Consider the following 21858-nt stretch of genomic DNA (forward strand, 5'->3'; position numbering starts at 1 on the left):
GTGTGTAGGAGAGTCTGCGGAAATCCTCCTTTCATGCTGTGTTTAGGTTCCTCCCCAAAAAAAAGGGAATTATGAATTGTGTGCGGTGTATTTTGTAGTCGTAGATGGGTTGAATGGCTGCACATTGTGTAGGAAACGGAAGCGGAAACGGAGTCCGGGATAAAAGCGATTTGTTATGCTTTAAGGATATCCAACCCAGTCCCCACCCCGTCCCGCTGCTGCCACTGTGCATCAATTACACAAAAGAAACTGAGCGAAACTTGAGCCTTGTCGGGGGGCCTTAAATCAACTGCCACCTGCCAGAGCCACTCCTTTGTGTCAGTCTCGGCTCTGTTGGAGCTCCTCCCGCTCGATATTCACAATAATAGAACCCTCTAAAGAGCTCTAAAGTGCAGGCAAACACACCTGCCAAGGCCGCCCCACTCGAGAACCCACTCGACGCTGATCCAAGGGGCAAACACGCATCAAATCAAATGGCAAAAAGCTTGCCAACACCACACAAATACAGCGCAAAAGTTCGCAACCAAAGGCAGTGGCAGCCGAGCGAAATTCAACATTTAACCCGCCCGACAGATGGAAATGGATACTGGAAAAGTCAGCGTGCCACATCATCGGCGTCATGATTAGCTCAGCAGTCTCAAAGAGAGAGGCGGAATGGAGCTCCTAATGTGATGAACTCTGCCCGAGGGGGCGGCAGTCCATCGAAGCAAAAGCCAAAGCCAAAGCCAAAAACCAAACAGGAAGACAAGACCAAGACCGAGACCGAGACCGAGATACCGAGAGACCCTAAGCCAAGGCTGGTTTTCATGCTCAAACGCACAGCGGACAGACAGGCAGCCTCATTCGCAGGGACAATGGTAAATCTTTGCAGCTTTTGGTCAAGAAATGCGCAACGAAATGTGAAACCCAAAATCAACTTGAAAGTGAATATAAAGGAGCAACTTCTGTAGGCCACAAAGCGAATGAAAAGTTTGTTAAACACAGCTAAAAATGGGCAAGGGACAGAGCAGAGACTGATGTATCTTGGAGTCCTAGATTTGTGGCAGAAAGTTGCCAAAATCCCGCCAAGAAAACTCAATAAAGCAGCAAGAAATTCGGGGAGCAGCATGACTGAACTTCTAGACGGCTATAAGTGTTGCACAACAGCTTGAAAAGTACAGTTCCAACTCCACAAGGAAGAGCCAAGCAAACACTTTCAATTGAGGGAATGTTTTCGGACTGGTAATAAATTACACTGCCCACGGACTGCGCTTACTGTCAACTGATTTGTATTTCAGCGGTGTCTTCAATTCCGCTGATTAAAGGCGGCCCAAACTTAATCAATTTCCGGGCAGCAGTTGGCTCCCACTTCTCCTTGAGCCACCCACGACTTGCCCCAGCCGACACGCGCGAGCATTTTCCAGTCATCCACTATAAACCCAAGAAGGAATACAAAGTTTTGTACTTTTGCCGCTGAAAATTCTTTGCGCAAATAGCAGAAGGAAGGAAGGAACCAAAGAAGTGGAGCAGTGGAGCAGTGGAGCAACGGAGCGGCGCACGTGCCCTAACCACGGTCTGCTGAATACCCACAATGCAAAACTAAAGCCTTTTTACGGCTGCTGACGACAGCTGCAAATTAAATAAAATTAAGCCGAAAGTTAGAGCCCCAGCCAGCTATTTATTAAGTGGCTTTTTGCGTATTGTCTGTGGCAGGGCGTGGGAGGAGACATTTTAATTGAATGAAGCCCCCGCCCAGGCAGCAGCAGGACTGTGACAGGTGGAAGCAGCAGCAGCAGCAGGAGCATTACCCACAAAGTAAAAATGCAATCATCGTCATCGCCAAAGATTTTTGACAAAAGGAAAAAGCGCCTTAAAATAAAGACGAAGCTGCACAGAATAAAGGCAGCTCCCGGACCCACCAAAGACTCGAGCAAACAGCTGAAGTTAAGTGAAGAGTAAACTAAACTGCAGCGTCAGGCGGTGCAAAGGAGAGAAAAGCGATTAACTTGCCACACAAAAAAGGCAAAGGAAGAAGGAACAAAATGCCAGTAAAACGATGGCAAGGTGCAGGGTGAAAAATGGCAACAGTGTTGGCCAGCAAGATGCAAATGGGAGATAAAGTATCAAAATCTTTAAAGGTAAATGGATCCATGGCAAAAACCTGCCAAAAGTAGCTAAAATGTTCAATTAAAATTTGATTTCAATTTGTTTTGCCTGCCACACAATATTCCCCACTAATTATGCAATTTTGTGGAATTATTGCTGTGAGCTGTGGACCACAAAAAAAGGCACAAACTGCGTTCCACTGCAGGCCATGCCCGAGGACATTCCGCACTGCTTTCTGCTTTCTGTTGTTGGCTGCCGCTGGGTTTTTTGCTGCTGAAAAAATAGTTTTGCTCTTTGGTAGCTGCTGGCTGCTGCTGTTGTTTGAGCACAAAAAAATAATTGCATGCCACCAGTAAAGTTAATAATGCAAAGCGAAGAGTGAGGCTACCTGGCAGAGAAAATGAACGGTGGAGATATATTTTCCAGTCTGCTCGGAATTTAATAATAAAGTGGGTGATGTGAACGCTTGAAAAATAGTAAAAGTGCTTCAGTTAGTGTCATACGACCATAAACAGATAGCTGCAATTTGGTTGTGTTTACCAACACTGTTGATAGTTTCAACAATTGTTACATGCCGTCGGCCTAATCGACCCCAGCGGGTAAAGAGGAGTGGGGCTCTGACTAAGAGGCTTCTAGTGGGCAGCAGGAGCACCCAAACTCAGTCCATAACCCTCAGCAATTCTGGGAATCTATGAGGCAGCCAGACTAATGTTTTAAAGAGTGACAACTACTGGACACAGGCTGTGCTATGGAGGAGTTAAGCACGTGCAAAAACTGACACACATGACGATGCGGGCCAGCTGTTTGCCATGAAGTTGGAGAGAAAGATTCACAATCAGCAATCAGAGCTGCGAAGAGCTATGAGCTCCGAAAGTCGCCTGCTGGTAGAGCATGCACCATGCAGTCCAGAGACGGACAACATATTGGCTACCAGTGGCCAATGTCCAAACAGAAAGTACAGACAGCGGCCGCAAAACACTCACAGAATGGCTTCCAAGTGGCGCTCCAAAGAGTCTAGAGTAAAGTCTACTACAATATGAACAAATCATTTTTATTGATTAGTGAACTATTTGCTTGAAAGTGCCTTTGCCCACGCTCAAGCGACGGAGAGAGTCAATGCCATGATGGCATTCACCACGTCGTTGTCGTTCTCCAGCAGCGCGTTGATGGCCTTCTTGCGCGAGCAATTGGACTGCATCTGGACCAGTTCGATGTCCTGGTCGTTCAGTTCGCTGGCAGCTGCCTCGTCGATCTCCGGATCATCCTTTTCGTCTTCAGCAGCTTGGGCCATGGCCAGAGCCTCCTCCTGCTCCGACTGATCTGGAGAGACGTCGTTCTGGAGAAAGCGTTCGGCGGCTTGAGCGGCGGCCGTACTGGCAATGTCGTCGACTTTGACATCGCCAAAGCATAGATAGGTCTCGCCCACCTTGTACACATCGGGCTGATCCATGAACAGCAAAATGTTCTTGTTCTTGCGCATGGTCACGCGCTTGACATTCGGCACGGGCTGCAGGTCGAGCTTGGCCAGCAGGCGGCGCGCCTTCTTCTCGCCACGCGACTGCTTATAAGCAGCGGTGGGTGCTGCCCCATCGCCATCCACCAGGGTCATATCGCCTTCATACAAATCATCCGAATCATCCGAAGCATGTCCATCCAGCAATTTTAGGGCAGCGGCAGCGTCACTGGCAGCGGCCGCAGCAGAAAGCGCTTCACTTGCAGCGAGAGCAGCAGCGGCCTTGGCTTTCTTGTTCCTTTGCTTCTTTCCCATCTTGCCTTTGACTTTGCTGCAAAATTTAAAATTAAAATGATATTTCTACGCCACAAACTATACGCACAAATTATTTCTTGTCCGCGTGGATCAGTTGCCAAACAAAAAGAACAATCTGTTTCCGGAACTTTGACAGGGCGCTGCCAGGGTTGTCGCGTGTCTCAGCAGGGCTGTTCGACACTGAACTGTAGCTGAGAATGTTCTAGAAAAAATAATTAAAGCAAGGCTTAGTTAGTGGCAATAGAGAAATAAATGTTTGCACTAATTTTGATGGCTAAATAATTTGCAAATTATAATTCTGAAAGCATTTTTTGGCCTGCTCTTTGTTTGCTCAGCTGTTCCGTTCAGGGCTGCAGTAAAACTGCGCAAAGTGCTCAAAAAGCGCAATAAATATTTTGTTATCAGACAAATCCTGCGATGTGTACACACTGGCGGTTTGTTTACATTTTTGTGCGTGTTTCGTGGCTTTGAAATCTTTCTAGTTTAGTTTAATAACTTAATAAATTCTGTGCAACAAATTGCACGTTCAGTTGTCGAAAAAACTTGCAACTTGCTGGCTGCAGGCGACAACATTGCTAATAAAACTTTTGCTTTAGCAAACTTCAAATGGAAATTGATGACGGAAAAATGCGTAGTGCGGACGTGCCTAGCGCCCAAATATACACTGCCAATCAGACGAATAGACTCACGAGTTTTCCAAGTGAAAAAAGGTTTCTAAAAATCCAGCAGCGAATGTTAGTGGAGCAAATTTATTTTTCCATTAATCAAGATTCTTTTCCTTGTTTGAAAAGTAAAGAATTCGACTTCTAAGTGAAAAGGGTTTTTTTTTATGAATTATTTTGTGTAAATACCCCAAAAAAAAGGCCCGTTTTAGCGATCACCGAATAGACTCAATAATGAATATTAGGCAAAATCTTTCAAAAGCTTTGTAATAAATATTTTTTTTATAATGTTTGGAGCTTAACTAATAATGTTTGTGGAAAACTTTTTTTTTTTTTTTTTGTAATGTCCTTCAGGACATTAAAATTAAGGGGATTCAAAGGGTTCAATTAAAGCTCGCTGCAGGCCTGTCTGATGCAATTATGAAATGGTTTAACTTCTTAAAATTGTTGACAGGACTCATATCCTTTACGTAAAAGCTATCCCCGTGCGATCCCTGCAAAATTCTGATCAGGAGAGAAAAAAAACTTCCAAATTAGGTGAAAATTTGAGTCTTTCATCCACTTCTTTATCAATTTACCGTTATATTTCGTGCGAGTATCCTGGTGAAAGTAGCACGACCGTGTGACAAAAATGTTGCAGAATCACACCAAAGGACTTTAAGAGTAGCTTTCCTACTGATTTACTCAACATCCACGAAACAAATCGGGTGTCAAGTGCGCCATAAAAGCAAATGGAACCCAACACCAGTATGGTCCTCAAAGGACTATTGTAACGAGTCAAAAAACTTTCTTTTTTTCTTAGATCATGAAAGAATAATTAAATCGACCTATTCTTTTCAAATTAAAACTTTTTTTATAAAAAAAACGGATACAAAAAATTCGGTTTCCGGTGTCATGACACGCGCGACAACAATGCAAGAATCCTTGCGAGACCCAGTAAGAGGATAACTTTTGTCTAATTTCAATAATACCACAATGCTAATAACATTTTTGTCACACGGTCGTGCTACTTTCACCAGGATACTCGCACGAAATATAACGGTAAATTGATAAAGAAGTGGATGAAAGACTCAAATTTTCACCTAATTTGGAAGTTTTTTTTCTCTCCTGATCAGAATTTTGCAGGGATCGCACGGGGATAGCTTTTACGTAAAGGATATGAGTCCTGTCAACAATTTTAAGAAGTTAAACCATTTCATAATTGCATCAGACAGGCCTGCAGCGAGCTTTAATTGAACCCTTTGAATCCCCTTAATTTTAATGTCCTGAAGGACATTACAAAGCAATTCCAAAAAAGTTTTCCACAAACATTATTAGTTAAGCTCCAAACATTATAAAAAAAATATTTATTACAAAGCTTTTGAAAGATTTTGCCTAATATTCATTATTGAGTCTATTCGGTGATCGCTAAAACGGGCCTTTTTTTTGGGGTATTTACACGAAATAATTCATAAAAAAAAACCCTTTTCACTTAGAAGTCGAATTCTTTACTTTTCAAACAAGGAAAAGAATCTTGATTAATGGAAAAATAAATTTGCTCCACTAACATTCGCTGCTGGATTTTTAGAAACCTTTTTTCACTTGGAAAACTCGTGAGTCTATTCGTCTGATTGGCAGTGTATGTCGAGCTGCTGACATCGCCAATGGCAGAAAGCGAAAGTGCAGCCTGCACCTCCCCTTGGGGTCTGCGCATTTGTATTTGGCTGGGAAAACACGTAGCCTGTCGCCGCGGGTGGCGGAAAAGCGAAATGAAATGGCAAAAGGGCTAAATGGCAAAAGGAAGTGGAAGTGGACAAGAAGCTGCGGTTTAATGTCGGGAGTCAAGCAGTGGCCCCGGGGGTGGGCCCGAACAGCACGTTTGAAGCTGTTTTCAACCATTTTAATTGCAGTTGCGGCAGCAGGATTGTCTGCGGCTGAGGCGTGGTCCACCCTGCTGCGGTTTTCGGCAAAGACAAAGGCGTGCACATGTCTGTATTGGATACCTAAAGGCCTGCCAGTTAACTATATTTAAAGGAAGGAAAAGTGCCACTCCCTATTAGCGGCACTTGTTGCAAGAGCCTTGCATATCCGATTCGCATGTCTTGCCCCCGAGATCCTCGTGGCTCAACCTCTCGCTGATGCGTTTTTAATTGCTCGGTTCTTTTAATTAAAAAAGAGACAGCCACAATGTCCTCGCTCCCCTTGTGCAATAATTAAACTTTATCTTCGGGTCAGGCGGCTAATTGAGTTGCATAAATTATGTAATGGGGGCGGGGCGCAGCTGAGTGACTGCCTTTCACCTTAATTGAATTGAAGAGGACAACTAATCAGATATTCTCCTTTTTGCTCAGTCATAAATTTCAGTCCACAAATATTAGGAATGGAAACCGCTCAAAAGGCTTGAAGTTGCCTTTTAACTTTTGGATCGATTTCGATTCAATTCGATTCGATGTCTGAGGTAGGGGCAAAACTTTGCTTGGCTTGGCTGGCACGTTCGTCCCATGATTAATTATCCCGCTCCATATGCTGCAGTGTCATCTGGGGCCGCCGCCCCCGTCACTCCCTTTACTGAGGCTTAGTTTAGCTTTGTAGTTTAGTTTTTCCTTTTTGTTTTCCTTGAGACGCGACGGCCTGCGCATGAAAAATGAACCCTAGCCCACAGGCTGGCAGGCAGGCCGAGCATCAAGGCGAAGAAACATTCGCACGGAGCAGCAGGCACCAAGGAGACATCACCGCACAGCGTCTGACTGGGCCCTGGGTCTCGGCCTGCCTGGAGACGTCTCTGTCAAGGCAATAAAGTCCATTAGAGCAGCCGCTCTGCGGGCGCTTCAGTGTTGGTCTTGCCTGTTGGAGTGAGGCCAAGAATCTGTAACGCATTAATCATGCAAGTTTCGAGAAATGATTGAAATCATATTATGTACAATGTGATGGGCCATGTCCCAGGCCATGTTTCACTGGATACAGCCACATAAAAAGATGTTTCTGTAATTGAGATGTTTGCCAAGGCATTTATAATGTACTTAAGATCCACAAACATATGTAAGTACATATGTATTGTGTACATGTGTGTCTGTACACATGCTGCTTCTTGTAACGGTTGTCGGAAGTTTGTCTTTGGTTGCTGTTTAAGTTTCCGTTCAAGTAAAAGCCAAAGTTAACTGTTTGTTTTGTTTGTGTAGCCTTTTGTAAACGAAAGTAAAACTTTAAAGTAGGAAACTACTGAAAGATTCTGCATAAGAGAAGAGTTCCTTTAGGAACTAGGAGATTTTATGTAATTTTTACACAATTTATTGTTATGAGATGGGAAAGGTGCGCGTGTGGAGTAGTTACGATCAGCTCAATGCGAATGCAACGCCCGACGTGCCGAATTGTCACTGCAGCAAAGCATAGAAGAGAACGCTGGAGAGAGCAGTAAAATGAGAGCTGTAGAAGAAGAGCGTCAGAGCAGCTCTGGGCTGACTGCGCTGCTGAGCCCAGCACAAAAACAAATTATAAAGCGCGAGAGCACAGCTTAGGCGTTTCAAGTGCAAGAAGAAGGTGGGTGGGATAGAGAGACGAAAAAACGGCCGCTGCCGTGCGTAAGCTTGAGCAGGTAGCAATTTCTAGGTACAGTGGGCGCATTGCAAGTAGTAAACGAGAATGATGATTCACGTAAGGCTTCTCGCCTGGCATGAATTTGATGACTAAATATCGTTATTAAAGCGCAAGTAAACCAAAAAATAACTAAAAGAACCAATATGTTAATCAAATTTTCACTAAATGAATTGCTTTTGTTGGTATTAATATGTAAGAAAGAACCCTCTAGCTTGGATTTAGTGTCGTGAAACCTTTACTCACATGTCTTTCACCATCCTTGTATGTTTGTATCTACAATGTACACCAGTTGACAGGTTATTTCATTTGGTTTGTTTTTCGTGTTAATATTGCTTTCGTCTCGGTCCATAATTTGACGGTTCTTTTTCGGCTTGGGCTTAATCTGCCACAGCTCTGAGGCCGTGCTGTTGATGAGCTGGAATCCCATTTTGGGGGCGGTTTTGTGGTTGTTCGGAGCGAAATGAATGTCGGACCCCCATCTGAAATATGTCAACCTTGAGCGTTGTGGGGGACTGAAGCGCTTATCGCCAAATGACCCAGACGACGACAAGCGAGCCTTGTTCCATCGAGCGCCACCCAACCGAATCCGCACCAAAACCACCTGCCTCACCGCAAAACCCATTGAAGCGGCAAAGAAAATCAATTTCCTTTGCCTCCGGCTTCTGGAGGGGTGAGACTGGGTGGAGTGGGAATGGTGAGTCTCGGGGCAAGCTGAAGTCTGACATTTATTACCATATAAGGAGCCATAGAGTATTCGCAGGAGCAGAAACACACACAAAAGACTTACAAACTAAAAAAATAAGAAGGAAAACTGCAGCGCGACAAAATGTGCACAAACAACAATGCCCCACCAAGGAATCGTTCCACCCACCCAACACACAGCCACCACCCAAAAACATTTTCTTTCCGTTTTAAGGTGCTCCGGCATTGTGCATATTGTGTGAAAATATGAAATATGGAAATGCCGGAAAGCGAAAAGTTGTCCCTGGCACAATAAAATGCAATTTCCCTCAAGAGGCAAAAGACGGGGCGTGGCAAGCTGCGAATATACATTGCTAATTTCCGTTAACAACAAGTAGGAGCAGCGCAACCAAATACCTTTGTGTCTGTGTGTGTGTGTAGTGGATTCCACTTTGCTGTTATTCCACACCCAGAAGAGCTACAGCAACAAGCGGGAGAGCAGCCAGCGGGAGAGCGAGGACTTATTAGGGCAAAATATTTGCATGCATTTTGGAAATTTGTGTAAAGAAATATGAGTACGACAGTGGGGTAGACAATGTGCAATTTCGCACTCAAAGAATATAATTGAAATTGGGTAACTTTATGAGAAATTATGGCCTAGGAATTGGAGTGACAAAAGAAAGTGCGCCGTCCACTGTGGATGAATTCGTCACTCACACACATGCACTGCCAGCGAAGTTTTGCTGTTGTATTTGCAGGTGTGGGACGTGAGAGCCCTCTCGGCTCTCAGAGAGACAAGCGCTAGCAAGAGAGAGCACGCTTTGCTTGTTGTTGTAAACGGGATGGTTCCCGAAGAAAGAGAGCGGATGAGGTGAAGATAAGTAAATGCAACTGTACCATAAGCACACCCCAGCGTAGTTTTGTTATTGATTTCTTACTTTACTCTCTTCTTTCCTCTTCCAGGTGTGCCGATTATCATGGCAAGCAATGTAAAACAACAACAGCAAGATCAATGCACAACCAGTGAAGCGCCGAAGCTACAGCGAGTACGATCAGTAGTCGAGGGTCGACCGTGCGGACCCGTGGGATGCCAAGATTGGCCTAAACAGCAACAAAAAGAACAGGAGACGCCGCTCCAGGTGCAGCAACAACGACAGCCGCCGCGCCAGCACGAGCTACTGCATCATCCGCGCAAGCCGCACCCGGCACTCACCGCTCGTGGCCGCCTGCTAGTCAGTGAGGGCGCACGCCGGCGGGAGGTGCGGGGCTGTGGCCGAGCCGGTGCCGAGGGTGGAGTCGTAGTTGGCGGCGGCGGCGGTGGCCTGTTGTGCTGCAGCCTGGACGCGCTGAAGCGGCCGGCCAAGCTGCTGCAATTCGGCTTTCTGCTACTGATCCTACTGCTCGCCAGCCATGGAGATCTTGTCCAAGCGGAGGGCAATGTTGGTAAGTGTTAGCCACTCTCTCTCGCTCTCTCCCTTGGTAGCCATTTCCCACACACGTAACGAGTTGTGTTAACTTTTTGCTCTGTGCCTCTCCCTTTGTGTGTGTGTTGCGGCAAAAACATTTACAAGTTTAATTAAAACTTTTGACGCACAAAACAAACACGCAACACACACAGCCACCTGCACCTCCCGGCCCCCTGTCCCTCTCCTGCGCAACCAGATTGTCCATGTTTCCCTGTGCCTGTGCCACACGTCCGTCCATGTGCGCTGCGAATATGTTTTTAACTCGTTTATCCAGCCCATGCATAATCCAATTGGTGCTCGTACCGCCAGGGAAAACGGACCTACCATCACCATCACTCCTGCTGCCTTTTGTGCCTCGGCCAGGAAATGGACTCTACGGCCGGAACTGAACCGAAAGCCAACTAAACGAGTTACAGTTGCCAAACGAAATTATGAATGTGCAACAGGCCCAGCAGAGAGTCCCCACTCTCCAGCCTCTCCTTTGAGCCAATTATGGGTCATGGTCCAGCTCGGAGGTACAGTCTGTAGTTGGTCTGTGAATGGTCGGTCGCTAGGTGCTGCTCGATTAGTACTGTCGACTAATTGATTAGCACATCGATTTGTGTGATGTTTGAATTGTGGAAATTAACTAGTTGCGGGTCTGTTAGGCACGTTGATTCATGGAGGATTGCAGTGATGAAATATTATATTGGAGTTCATATGTTAGTGGTGTTAATAAGTCCAAATACTGCTGCTGCTAGTCGTCCTATAAGTACGGGAAATATTTTATTTGGTCTTCCACAGCAAGTGTAAAATTTGCTCAGAATCCTTATACTTTCTGCCGATCAGCTGTTTGCGCTCTCAAACAACTTTTGGTGTGACCAAGTAACTCTGAGAGTAAATGCCTATTTTTAACATGGATTTAAATTGATTTGATAAATACAACACTTTGGTTTTAACGACATCGTTCAATCCGTTTCCTTTCAGTACCATCTGCTCTGAGACTCTATTATTCTCCACATAACTTGGCTGGTTTTACTCACTAAGTTCTCTCTCTCATTCCACCCACCTGCTCTACTGCTCTTTTGCGCCTCAAATTGTTCACCTTTTTGGACAAATTGTTCGCCTCATCTGCCGCACCAATGAAATCAAAACCCAACCGAGCGTTAAAACCAATTGCATATTTGGCTGCTCATGAATAAGGAAGACAAAAACACAAACAATATACTTAATATATAACAATTTCAATGAATGCTAAATGCAAATTTCCATGCAAATAAATCTTTGTATAGTTTTCATTGCATTTTGCCTGCCCGCTGGCATAATCGGATTGTGTTTGGCTTTTTGGTTTCTCCATTTAAGTAATTTCCATTTGGTCGGATTCAATTTTCATAATTATTTCATCCACGCATAAATTAGAGTCTAAAGCTGTCAGATTTTACCCCAACATGTCTCAAGTCGTGCTTTGGTTGAGCATTTTCCAGCTTATCATATTCATCTGTTGCAAGTTTCTTACGTATTCATGGCAGCAGCAGCAGCAGCAGCGGCTGTGGCTGTGGCAACAACTGGTTTAAGCGCCCCCAAGGACTTTGAGTGTGGGGTTTGTGGCATGGCTGCCACAGGATTCACAGCTCACAGCTCGCAGCTCGCATCCTGGTCAGAGTACAGTCTCGCAGCTCGTATCCTGGTCAGAGTACAGTCTCGCAGCTCGTTCAAACGCCTCGATGCACCACCCTCGTATCACAGCTCGTATCCGTTTCCCGGGCAAGGTACAGCTTCCCGCTGCCATGACAACAACTAGTTGCTGCCGCTGCTGTGGCAACGGGCATTGCTTTTGTTGCCTCCATGCAAATTTTGCAGCTTTCGTTGCTTCATGCACGTCAGCAATCAGCCCACATGCAAAGTTAACCAGAAGCGGGGCGGCCACCGAGCTCTGCACATTCATTTATGCACAGCCTTGCGCAAATATCAACAGGAGGCTGGGTCCTGGGATTTATTGATTGCAGCGAGGAGCTCCGCCCACACACACACACACGTACTGCAGCCTCTCCCTCCTGCGGCAGGTGTCTGCTCCACACACACACCGAGCGACGGGCAAACAGATAAATGTTCTGGCAGTGCAGATGACTGCTCCCGACAATGGGCGACATTGTTGTTGGCCGTGTCATCTATGTATAAATTAGCTGGCGGAGGGGAGAGTGGCGAGAGGAGTGTCGAGCAGCAACATCATCATTAGCAGCAGCTGATGCTTCGCCTTCGCTTCTAGCTTGCATTTATGTACATATTTCATGGCAGCTCTCTGCAACTTTTGATGGCAACACAATGAAATTTAATTAACAGCTTCAGCATGCAGGATGGGAGTCCCTGTCCCCGGTGGATCCCTGTTGCATGCAACACACATTGACCTTTGCTGCGCCAGCGAGGCGTGACAGGGATCAGCAGGGGGAGCGATGTGCAGGAAAACAACTTCATTAAACTGACGTTGCAGGCCACGTGGCCACACCCTCAAAAATAAATGGATGGCAGGGAAACTTTATCTGCTCTCTGCGTATTAATTTCATTTGTAAAAACAAATATTTGCACTCAACAGCAAGGGCAAAGGGAGAACGAGGAAAAGAGAGAGCCAGAGCCAGAGCCAGAGCCAGCGCTGAGTTTTGTCATATTTTGCGCAGCATTTTCTCGGCACTTTCATTGAAATTCAATTCGAGCCAAAATGAAAACGCCAATCTCGGGCTTGCATATGCAAAGCTCGAGGGGAGAAAACCCCAAACCAGCCAATCCCAGACCCAGATGCCAGGCGAAATTGCATTTTACATTTTCGCGCATTTTCAAATCAGGCGAGTGCCGAGTGCATTATTAATTAGTTTTTGGCAGCGTTGTCCGCTGGACATTGGAAAACTATTTCAAATAAATTCAGTGGCAGTGTGGAGCTGCCGACTAATGCAATTTCTATGTACGGAATGCCACAGGAAGAACTTTACATCAGCGCCAACCACAATTGTGCAGAGAAATGTATGTACATATGTACGAGTATGTACATATATTTACATATTATGTAAATGTATTGGTTGTGGCTGAGTTGGCTAATCCCCCGCCAGAAAGGGTCTAACCAATCGCATTTGAATAGGGACTGCGGCTATGCCTTTTAGTGGGCATTATGTGGATCCATTTAGCTCTCCAAAATTCACACCTTAAATGCAAAATTTAAAGTTTATTGTACCCCAGCACCTCGTTTGTTTTTTCTGCACCTTTTCTGGTGTTTTCCTGCACCTCTTTTTTGTGTGTTTTTCCTGCACAGAGTGAAAACTTTTATTTGACTATCAAAAAGTCCTCATAGGCGAACTCCGCATTTGTCGCTCACACACAAAAACCCAACCAGAGAAATTCTCTGACATTTTTCAGCACTTTTCCTTTTTGTTAATAATTCCTGTGGGACTTTGCTGCACTTGTGCTTGTTTTTGGACTAAAGCTCGACAAATCTTTTCCACACTGCAAAACTCTCTTTCTACATGAAAAAATCGCTTTTTGCACAGGAAAAATCTTTCCCTGCATGTGAAAGTCTTTCTCTGCGTTGAAAAATCTCTCCCTACATGGACAAATCTCTCTACAGCTGTCCAGCTTCGGGTTTTTCCATGTTTTTTTTTTCACCCTGGTGCTGCTGCTGCCACTTTCAATCCCTGAGATATTTTGTGTTGATCTCCGGGCATCCAATCTAAACTGGCACAAGGCTCGCTCTCTCTCTCTCTCTCTCTCTCTTGCCATGCTTGTTGCAACTTTCAACTGTTGGATTTTTATTTTTTTATTTTTCTGCGCGTTGCAACACATAAGTTTTGCACATGGCCAAAAGCATCAATGGATGGATGACTGTGTTGAGTGGCGCAAATGATAGTTTGGTTGGATAGTTGGCATCCACTTCGCCTGCAGGCAGCAGCCTCCATCCTCCTGCTGTTTGTGTGGGGAAAACTCCTAGCTGGTGTGGATTGAGTCGGCAAAAATAATTGCAGTCCGACAGGCAGCTGCTTTTTCTAGTGCTGCCGTTTCCCCTTTGATCTGGCTTTGATTCTGTTTGTAGGAGTGTGGATTGCCGCTGCTGTAAGTATGTGCAAGTGGCGTGGCTATTCTGACACAGGGGAGGAAACCATACAAAAGCTAACGGGGGTCCGAGCTTGCGAGCCGTATGGATCGTGAGAGCGAGCGGGAGCCGTGTGGATCGTGAGAGCGAGCGCGAGCTGTCGGACAGCGCTAACAGCACTGTAGAAGGCTGCGCTAACAGCTCTGTAGACAGCCGTGCAAATGGATGTTACGCTGGGCTATTAACAGTGCTGCTGCCCCGCTGTGCAGTTAACAGAGCTGCCGCCCGTTAGCGCTGCCAATCTGAACAGATTCCAACTCCGCTGCCGCTGCTGACTTTAATGCGCTGCCCGGACTATCCTCGGCACACACATCTCTCTTTGCCTTTGCTCTCTCTTTCCCCGACGGCAATTTAATTTATCAAATGATGCGCGGAGGGGGCAAACAACTTGCAACTAATGAAAATGCACTTAATTTGCGCCACGCTCAAGTCATTTGGAACAAATTGTTGTCTGTTCTTATGGGCAGGGAGGGCGGAGTAAGGGGTGTGGCGCACTCCTCCACGTTGCATTGTTAACGTAAACATATTGCCGACATAATCGAAGAGCAACGGAGGAGGACTACTTCCTTGCACTCGAGTGCGCTCGAAAAGTTTTTGTAGGAGATTTGCTCCTGCTGCTCCTGCGACTGCTTCTCCTCCTGCTCCTGCCTTGGGTGCTCGCTCGCGCTGTTGGGTGTCCTATTACTTGTCGGCTTGTCAACTGTGGCAAAATGTACTGCGAAAGTGGAGAAGAAAATGCCAAAAACTTGGCTGCGTTTTAAGCGTCGCAATTACAGCGCCGGCAGGAGGCTCAGAAACGCATTCTGTGTCTTTCCATCTACAAAACGCATCTACCAGTACTCGTTTCTACTGCTGCTCTGTGGCTGCTGTTACTTTGCAACTGTACGGCAAGAGAGAACTTTCCCCCGCCATTAGAAAGTTTTACCAAAATAAGAGAAAAAAGATTTATGCTTCAGTTTTCAGTTTAAGTTTTCTCCCCAAGTGGACTTTGAGCAGTGAAAATGCTTACCAGTTTTTCGATGGCAATTTGTTGCTTAATTTGTGGCAAATATTTGCCAGCAAAAGGTCGACTTCAAAGCCAAAGAAATTGCTCAAATAACTCTCGATGTAAATAGAAGAAAAATGCCACAAAAGGGAGAGCTTACATTTTTCTTTTCTCCATTTTTATTTGCACAAATTCTTTGAGCTAAATAAAAAATGTTCAAAGAATGACTTTTGATGCTAAAAAAAAGGAGAATATTCTATATTAAATGCCAGAAATACTTTCAGCAATTTTAAACAATTTTTTGTTTTAATATTATTTGCTGAAATTGGCTGTTGAAATGCGCATAAAATGGGAAGGAAAATGGACAGTAAATTACTAATAAAATTCCATAAATATGAACCACAAAGAATTCATTTATTTTGTGTGTGCTGCTGTTATAATATTATGTTGGCTGTCTAATCCATTCCACTGATGGCCACAATTTGTGGCCATGGACTCGCCTTCGTGGAAATTCAATTATGTGGCCATTGGAGCACATGATGGCCGGGCTGGGCTCTGTCTTGCATCAATACTTACTTGAGGCCAAGTTAATTAAAGTTTCCGTTCTGAGAGAGGCCTTCAATGGCCAGATGAAGATGTAATTAAGAGATAAAACCGAGACAATGGGGCAGGCACACACAACACACTTCATCCATGCCACATTCTAGATGTGTACCTGGAAGCAATGAGAGACAGAGCAGCTCTTGTGCTTGTGCCGTCCTGTATGCCATTTAAAGATAAGCAATCGAGCAGAAATAAAGATATTGAATGGGCAATGAAGCATCTCCAGACACGCCCACACACCCAGCAAGGAGCGAGGAGCAAGGAGCCACCGCCCGAGTGGCAGCAAAAATTGCAGATAATCACGAAAGGGAGCATGAGCAGCTGCTGCTGCTGCGGCGAATGACAAAAGCTGAGCTAATGAATAATAACCATAATCATCGTTAAGATTCAGGCACATCAAAATATACAAATAACCAAATAAATAATAACAATAAGAGCTGCTGGCAGGCAGGCAGACGATAATGAATGGCCACGACACGGTGCTACCCAGCAGGAAAAAGTGAATTTTGTGGGGCAGAGAAAATTAATAATAAATCTTAAATAAATGTTAATTAATTGAGGCAACAGAGAGCACCCTTTGCGTTGCTGGAATTCGAATAAAAATAATAAATTAATGGCAATTTATTTGAGTGTTTAAAATGTGGCAAATAAATTGAAGTATTTTCTTGCCATTTGCCAATTAAATTGAGTTTTTAGCATAATTGTTTTTATTTGTTTTTATAAGTTTTTGTTCGCCTTTTCTGCCCATGTCTTTCTGCCATTGTTTTGGCTGCCATTTTGTGTAATTTGTAGTAGAATTTATTATTAATTTGAGCCGCAGCTAAGCCCCTAAATGGCAAGGCCAAGTCTTCGGAGTCCACTTAAAATTCATGAGGATTTTTCTAAGCCTATTCAACGACACTTTTGAACAAGTTTGATGGATAAATTAGGCAGCTATTTGGATGTACCTATGACCCGCCTGTAGGTTGTCCTTGCCCCAAAAACCAGTCACTCCCCTGCTGCTCCGTGCAGCTAATGGGCATCGAAATTGTTGTCTGGGCGGATAAATTGGCAGTGTTGGGTAATGTCATAAAAATTAACGTGGCATCGTAAATATTTGGCCATTGTGCCCATGCATGGCAAATGTTATATATTTGAGTGAAAATATGCGTAAAATTGTTCACACAAAAACAAAGGCACTCAAAAATGGAAGAAACAAAATAAAAAAAAGTACAAGAAAAAAATATATAAAGGAAAAACAGAGGCAGAGAATGGCGCGGCAACTGGTTGCCATATCCCATCTGCTTTCCCCTTCTGCTTTTCCCTCTGTTTTTTTCGATTATTATTTCCTCATATGGAAAATGGGTGTGGCACCCCACAGCCAACACCAAGACCAGTGGGGCAGCCGCAGGGCCAAATCCCAGCAATTACTTTGTTGGCACTTTGCTTTTTTCGGGTCTGTCTTTTGAAGTTCATTTTTGTGGCTTTTCATTCGCCTTTGGGTTCGGTTGGGGGGTGAAAACTAGCAGGAAACCCATTCATATGCTGCGTAAATGTATTTATTTGGCACAGGGAAACCTTTCGCCAGCAAAAGCAAATAAATGTTAATTTAATGTTAATATTGTTTGCATGGCCTGGAAGGTGTAACAAAGGTTGCTACGAGATTTCAGGGCGGTGGCCAGGCAAATAGCAAATGTCAGGCGGGTGGCAGTGGCACAAAGGCGAGTGCTTTGGCCTGCGGCAAGTGTAAAAAACTCACAAGAAAACATGCAAAATTCAGTGAGGCAGCAGCTGTGCCTGTGTTTACTCGCTCCAGGATGCATAAGTCTCTGGAATGCGAGAACAGCATGCCCCATGGCCTAGGGGACATGTGTAGGCGTGCGGAAATTTAATAAGAAATGGATTTTTATGTGCCACGCATACGCAAAGTAAGTGCCCCACACACAGAATGTGTATTTATGGGAGGTTCGGTGGTTCGGTATACCGGAATGTTTTTCTTTTCTGGCATAATCACGCACCATTGGGGCCAGGCCTAATTTGTTCCTAATACATGCACAGTTTGGGCCTTCCTGTGTGACCTTTTGAGCTAATGATTTGATTTATCGGGCAGGAAAAACCCCACCAAAGCCCACAAATTAATTGCTCCAACTGCGCTGCATACTTTGCGGCTCCTCGGGCCACATGTAATTGATTCCGCAAAGCAAATTCAGGGCGAAATAAAACAATTAGAGGCCACGCGTAATGGCCAAACAGCAGCGGCAGCGTGGACATAATGTCTGCCTCATACATTATCCCATATGGATTATACATAAATTAATTTGCACTCCATTAAAAAAGGGCTGCTTGTTTATTTATTTGTGTTTATAATTTATTTATTGCGTGACGCTTGGTTTGTGCAATTTTAATTAGTTTTAGATAATGTTTTTACTGCAACAAATTAAGCTTAAGGTAAACAAATTATAATTGCAAAACAACAGCAGCACCAACCACATTCAAATTGCTCAAATCCGAGTGGGTAATTGTTTTCTCTACTTCATTTGCATAATTTGTTGTTCATATTTTTATTAGCAACTAAAATTAGTCAGAGGTGAGAGCGTTGATGGATTAAAACTTTAAATGGTTTCTGCGTTTGTAGCTCAAAGCTTTCAACAATCAGTGGAATTAAATATTAATTAAATGTGAATTGAAGTGCGTTAAATTTGTGCTATTTTTTGCCATATTAATATTAATATCAAAACCTTTTTCAATTAGAGAATTTATATTCTAATAAAATGTAAATTGAAGTGCTAATTTTTGTTTCATAGTTTTACTTTTTTAATGTACAACTAATGACGGACAGCAACTGCCACAAAAATTCAATTAAATTCAATTGAAATGCGTACAATTTTATGCTAATTTTGCTTCATATTAATGTTAATATCGAAACCTTCACCAATTATTGCATTTAAATATGAATAAAATGCAAAATGAAATGCGTAAAATTTAAGTAGTTTTTGCTTTTATTTTTAACAACTTTAAGCAGTCAAAGGATTACGTTTAGTATGCCTCTAAGAACACAAATTGCTCCTTAAGAACTTGAATTTCCAATATTTGTACACCTTAGAAAGTTAAACTCAATCTCTCAGCTCGAATTTCTGACCCACCCAATTTATGCACGATTAAATTTCTGACCCACTCAAGAGCACCCAAAAACATTGTGCAACATTTTGTTGAACATTGTGTTAAATGCTCAACTGCCCCGCAACAACATTAAATGGTCTCCGGGGAGTGCTCAAACGAACAAAAAGAAGCGATACAAACTAGAAGACACCTGAAAAAACTTTAAATGGTTTTTGGGGAGGTTTCTGTTTGAACAACAACGTGGAGAGAGCGCACTCGAAAGTAGAGCGTCAAATATTTGGCCAAAGGTATTTCGGTTCAATGATAAAACTTGGATGGAATGGCGATGCTATCGGGCCTGAATGTTTGGCAGCCAAAACTTTTGTCGAGCACTTTGCAGTTGTTTTTGCTGCCTCCTGCCCGGCGGACTGCGGACATAATTTATGCAAAAAATCTAATGAATTTTTCATGCCACGGAAACGAACAAAAAACAACAACAAAAGCGACAACAAGAGCTGCAGAAATTAATGAAAATTCATGAACAAGTTCGGGACAGAAATGGGCCTTCGTTTTGGGTGGCGGCCATCCCCCCCATTAATGAGCGCAAATTAAAAGCTGCCTTAACATTCATGAAAATCAAGGCGGAAAAGCGCTGAAAAATGCGGCCCCAAAATAATAAGGAAATCAACAGGAGAAAAGGATCTGTGATGGTAGATTGGAAAATTAATTGCACATTAAAGCCATTGAAGCGCAAAGTGGCGACAACCAAATGACAAACTTATTTGCATTTAATTAAATCAATTTCGGACGCATCGTAAATTGGTTCCAGCGTTGTGGGCGTTGTGGAATTTATTTGCATTTTTTGCTGTCTGAATTTTCGATGCAAAGCCAATCGCTGGGTGGGAGGAGCTCTCTGGCTTATCCTGCTTATGCAATGGATACCTGAATATCTGTGGCAGGGAGAGCTGCTACCTGCTTTGGGTATCTTTATTTGCTGACTGGCAAAATGCAATGTAAGCCTCAGGCTCCTCCTGCTCTTTCCCCCTGGAGCCTGCAATCAGACATCATATTTGAAAATTTTTATTGCGATTCCGATTGCGCAGCATTCTGCCTGCAGCTCCTGCTTAGCCTCACGTTTCCAATTTCTGCATTCAGTTTTTTTTTTTTTGGGGTCCTTGCTGCTGCAGGTCACTTTCGAAACGGAATTTCTAATAAATCGCACACCAAGAGGGAGACATAAGCAGAGAGGGAACTTTGTGAATGAATGCAAAATTGATGTGCAATGCGGACTGGGGTCTGGCAGGGGTCTGGGGTGCAGCTTCATTTGTGCTCCACAAAGGCAAAGGCACAATCTTTCAGTGCGACCCAGACGCAGAGAGTCTTTCTGGCCAGACGCAGCGGAAGGGACTGCAGCGACGAGTTGGTAATTAGACAGGCAAAGTTCGTTAGTTTTGTGGAATTTTGTGTGTTGGCCATGGCAACAGGGAGTTTCTGTGTCCACTGCAGTGACAGTGGATAATGAATGAATGAAGGAATAAATGAATGAATGAGGGAAGCAAATGAAATGAATGAATAAAGAGATGTAAAGTGATGTGTGGGGGTCCCTTATGTAATAGAAAACTGTCACTCTTCATTATTTATTTTCACCATTTAAAGCACGTAAATTGTAGGGAAAATGTTACTGCATTTTTATGTACTTTTCTTATTTATTTTACAGCTTTCGGCATTCCTTTTGTATTAATTTTCTTTTGCTGCAAAAGCATGAACGAAAATTAATATATAAAGTCTCTTTTCTTATGCTTCGCTTATCCCTTACATTTTTACATTTTTTGTACATTTTTTCTTGGCTTTCTTCTGCATTTTTTACCCAAGTTCTCTTTTCCTTTTCTTTGTCTACCTTCAGCTTCACTTTCTGCTGCTTTTGCTGTAATTTGTGTTAGATTTTTGTGCACATTTTAAATGCCTTTTATTTACTCATTTATTTTATTTTATTTATTTTATTATTTACTCTGTTCAGTGCAGACTTTTGTTTCGGCTGCAACTTGTGACATTTATCTGCAGAATGCTGACATGCAGCAGATTGTTGCTTTGATGAAGCAACCCGTCAAATAAACAGCTTTGTTTTGTGGCAAACACATGAGTCAGTCATATGTGCCACAGCAGCAGAACGAGGACTACTCCCACTCTTTGCTCTACTTGTGGCTGCCACTTGGAGCCTTTTTTTTTTTGTCAGGCTGTTTATCTTCCTTGGCCCTGGGTCTGGCCTGGTCAGAACTGGCACTCAATTTATTAGTGCTCTTTGGAGGAAGAAGGAGCGAGCTCGAGCGAGGAAGCTCGACTCAAAGTGGCTGCCATAAAAAGTTTATATTTATGCTGGACGTTCGTTTTGGTGTGGAGAAAAGGGAGCGAGCGAGGAAGAGAGCGAGAGAGTGAGCGAGGGTGGCGGCAGCTAGGAAGAGAGTGAGGGAGAGAGCGAAGGAGGGAGCATGGGTGAGAGCAAAGCGAGGAAGAGAGCGAGCGGGCACAGTGCCGTCTAATTGCGTGCCAAATATTGTGTGGGTGAGTGCCTGGTGGGCGAAAGTAACGACAGGCAGTGAAGGTAGGGAGGCCAGTGTGGGTGGGGAGGCCAGTGTGGTGGGGGAGACCAAAAATATTTGTTTAGAAATGTGGCTAGATAAATCAACGAAACCCGCACAGTGGGACAGACCTACCGAGCGACCGAGCGACCCCCATCAACGATGTCAAAACGTGTTTAAAATTTATGAATAAAATGAGTTGGCATAAATCAAGGAGCCGGCGGCGGCACAGATACAAACGCAGAGACAGCTACAGATACAGAGACAGCA

The 21858-nt window shown here is 44.0% G+C and overlaps 1 protein-coding gene across 3 annotated transcripts in view; it reads left to right on the forward strand.

Moving 5' to 3' along the window:
• LOC117902736 overlaps nt 1-21858 on the forward strand; it is a 40797-nt gene that overhangs the window by 7301 nt on the left and 11638 nt on the right. For all 3 annotated transcript variants that reach the window (XM_034814312.1, XM_034814313.1, XM_034814311.1), the window contains exon 2: nt 9733-10212. In XM_034814312.1, the coding sequence (XP_034670203.1) occupies nt 9747-10212 (466 nt within the window). In that variant the 5' untranslated portion in view covers nt 9733-9746. The remainder of the gene's footprint in view (nt 1-9732; nt 10213-21858) is intronic.

The sequence above is a fragment of the Drosophila subobscura genome, chromosome U (genome assembly GCF_008121235.1).
Source record: "Drosophila subobscura isolate 14011-0131.10 chromosome U, UCBerk_Dsub_1.0, whole genome shotgun sequence".
Taxonomy (NCBI): Eukaryota; Metazoa; Arthropoda; class Insecta; order Diptera; family Drosophilidae; genus Drosophila; species Drosophila subobscura.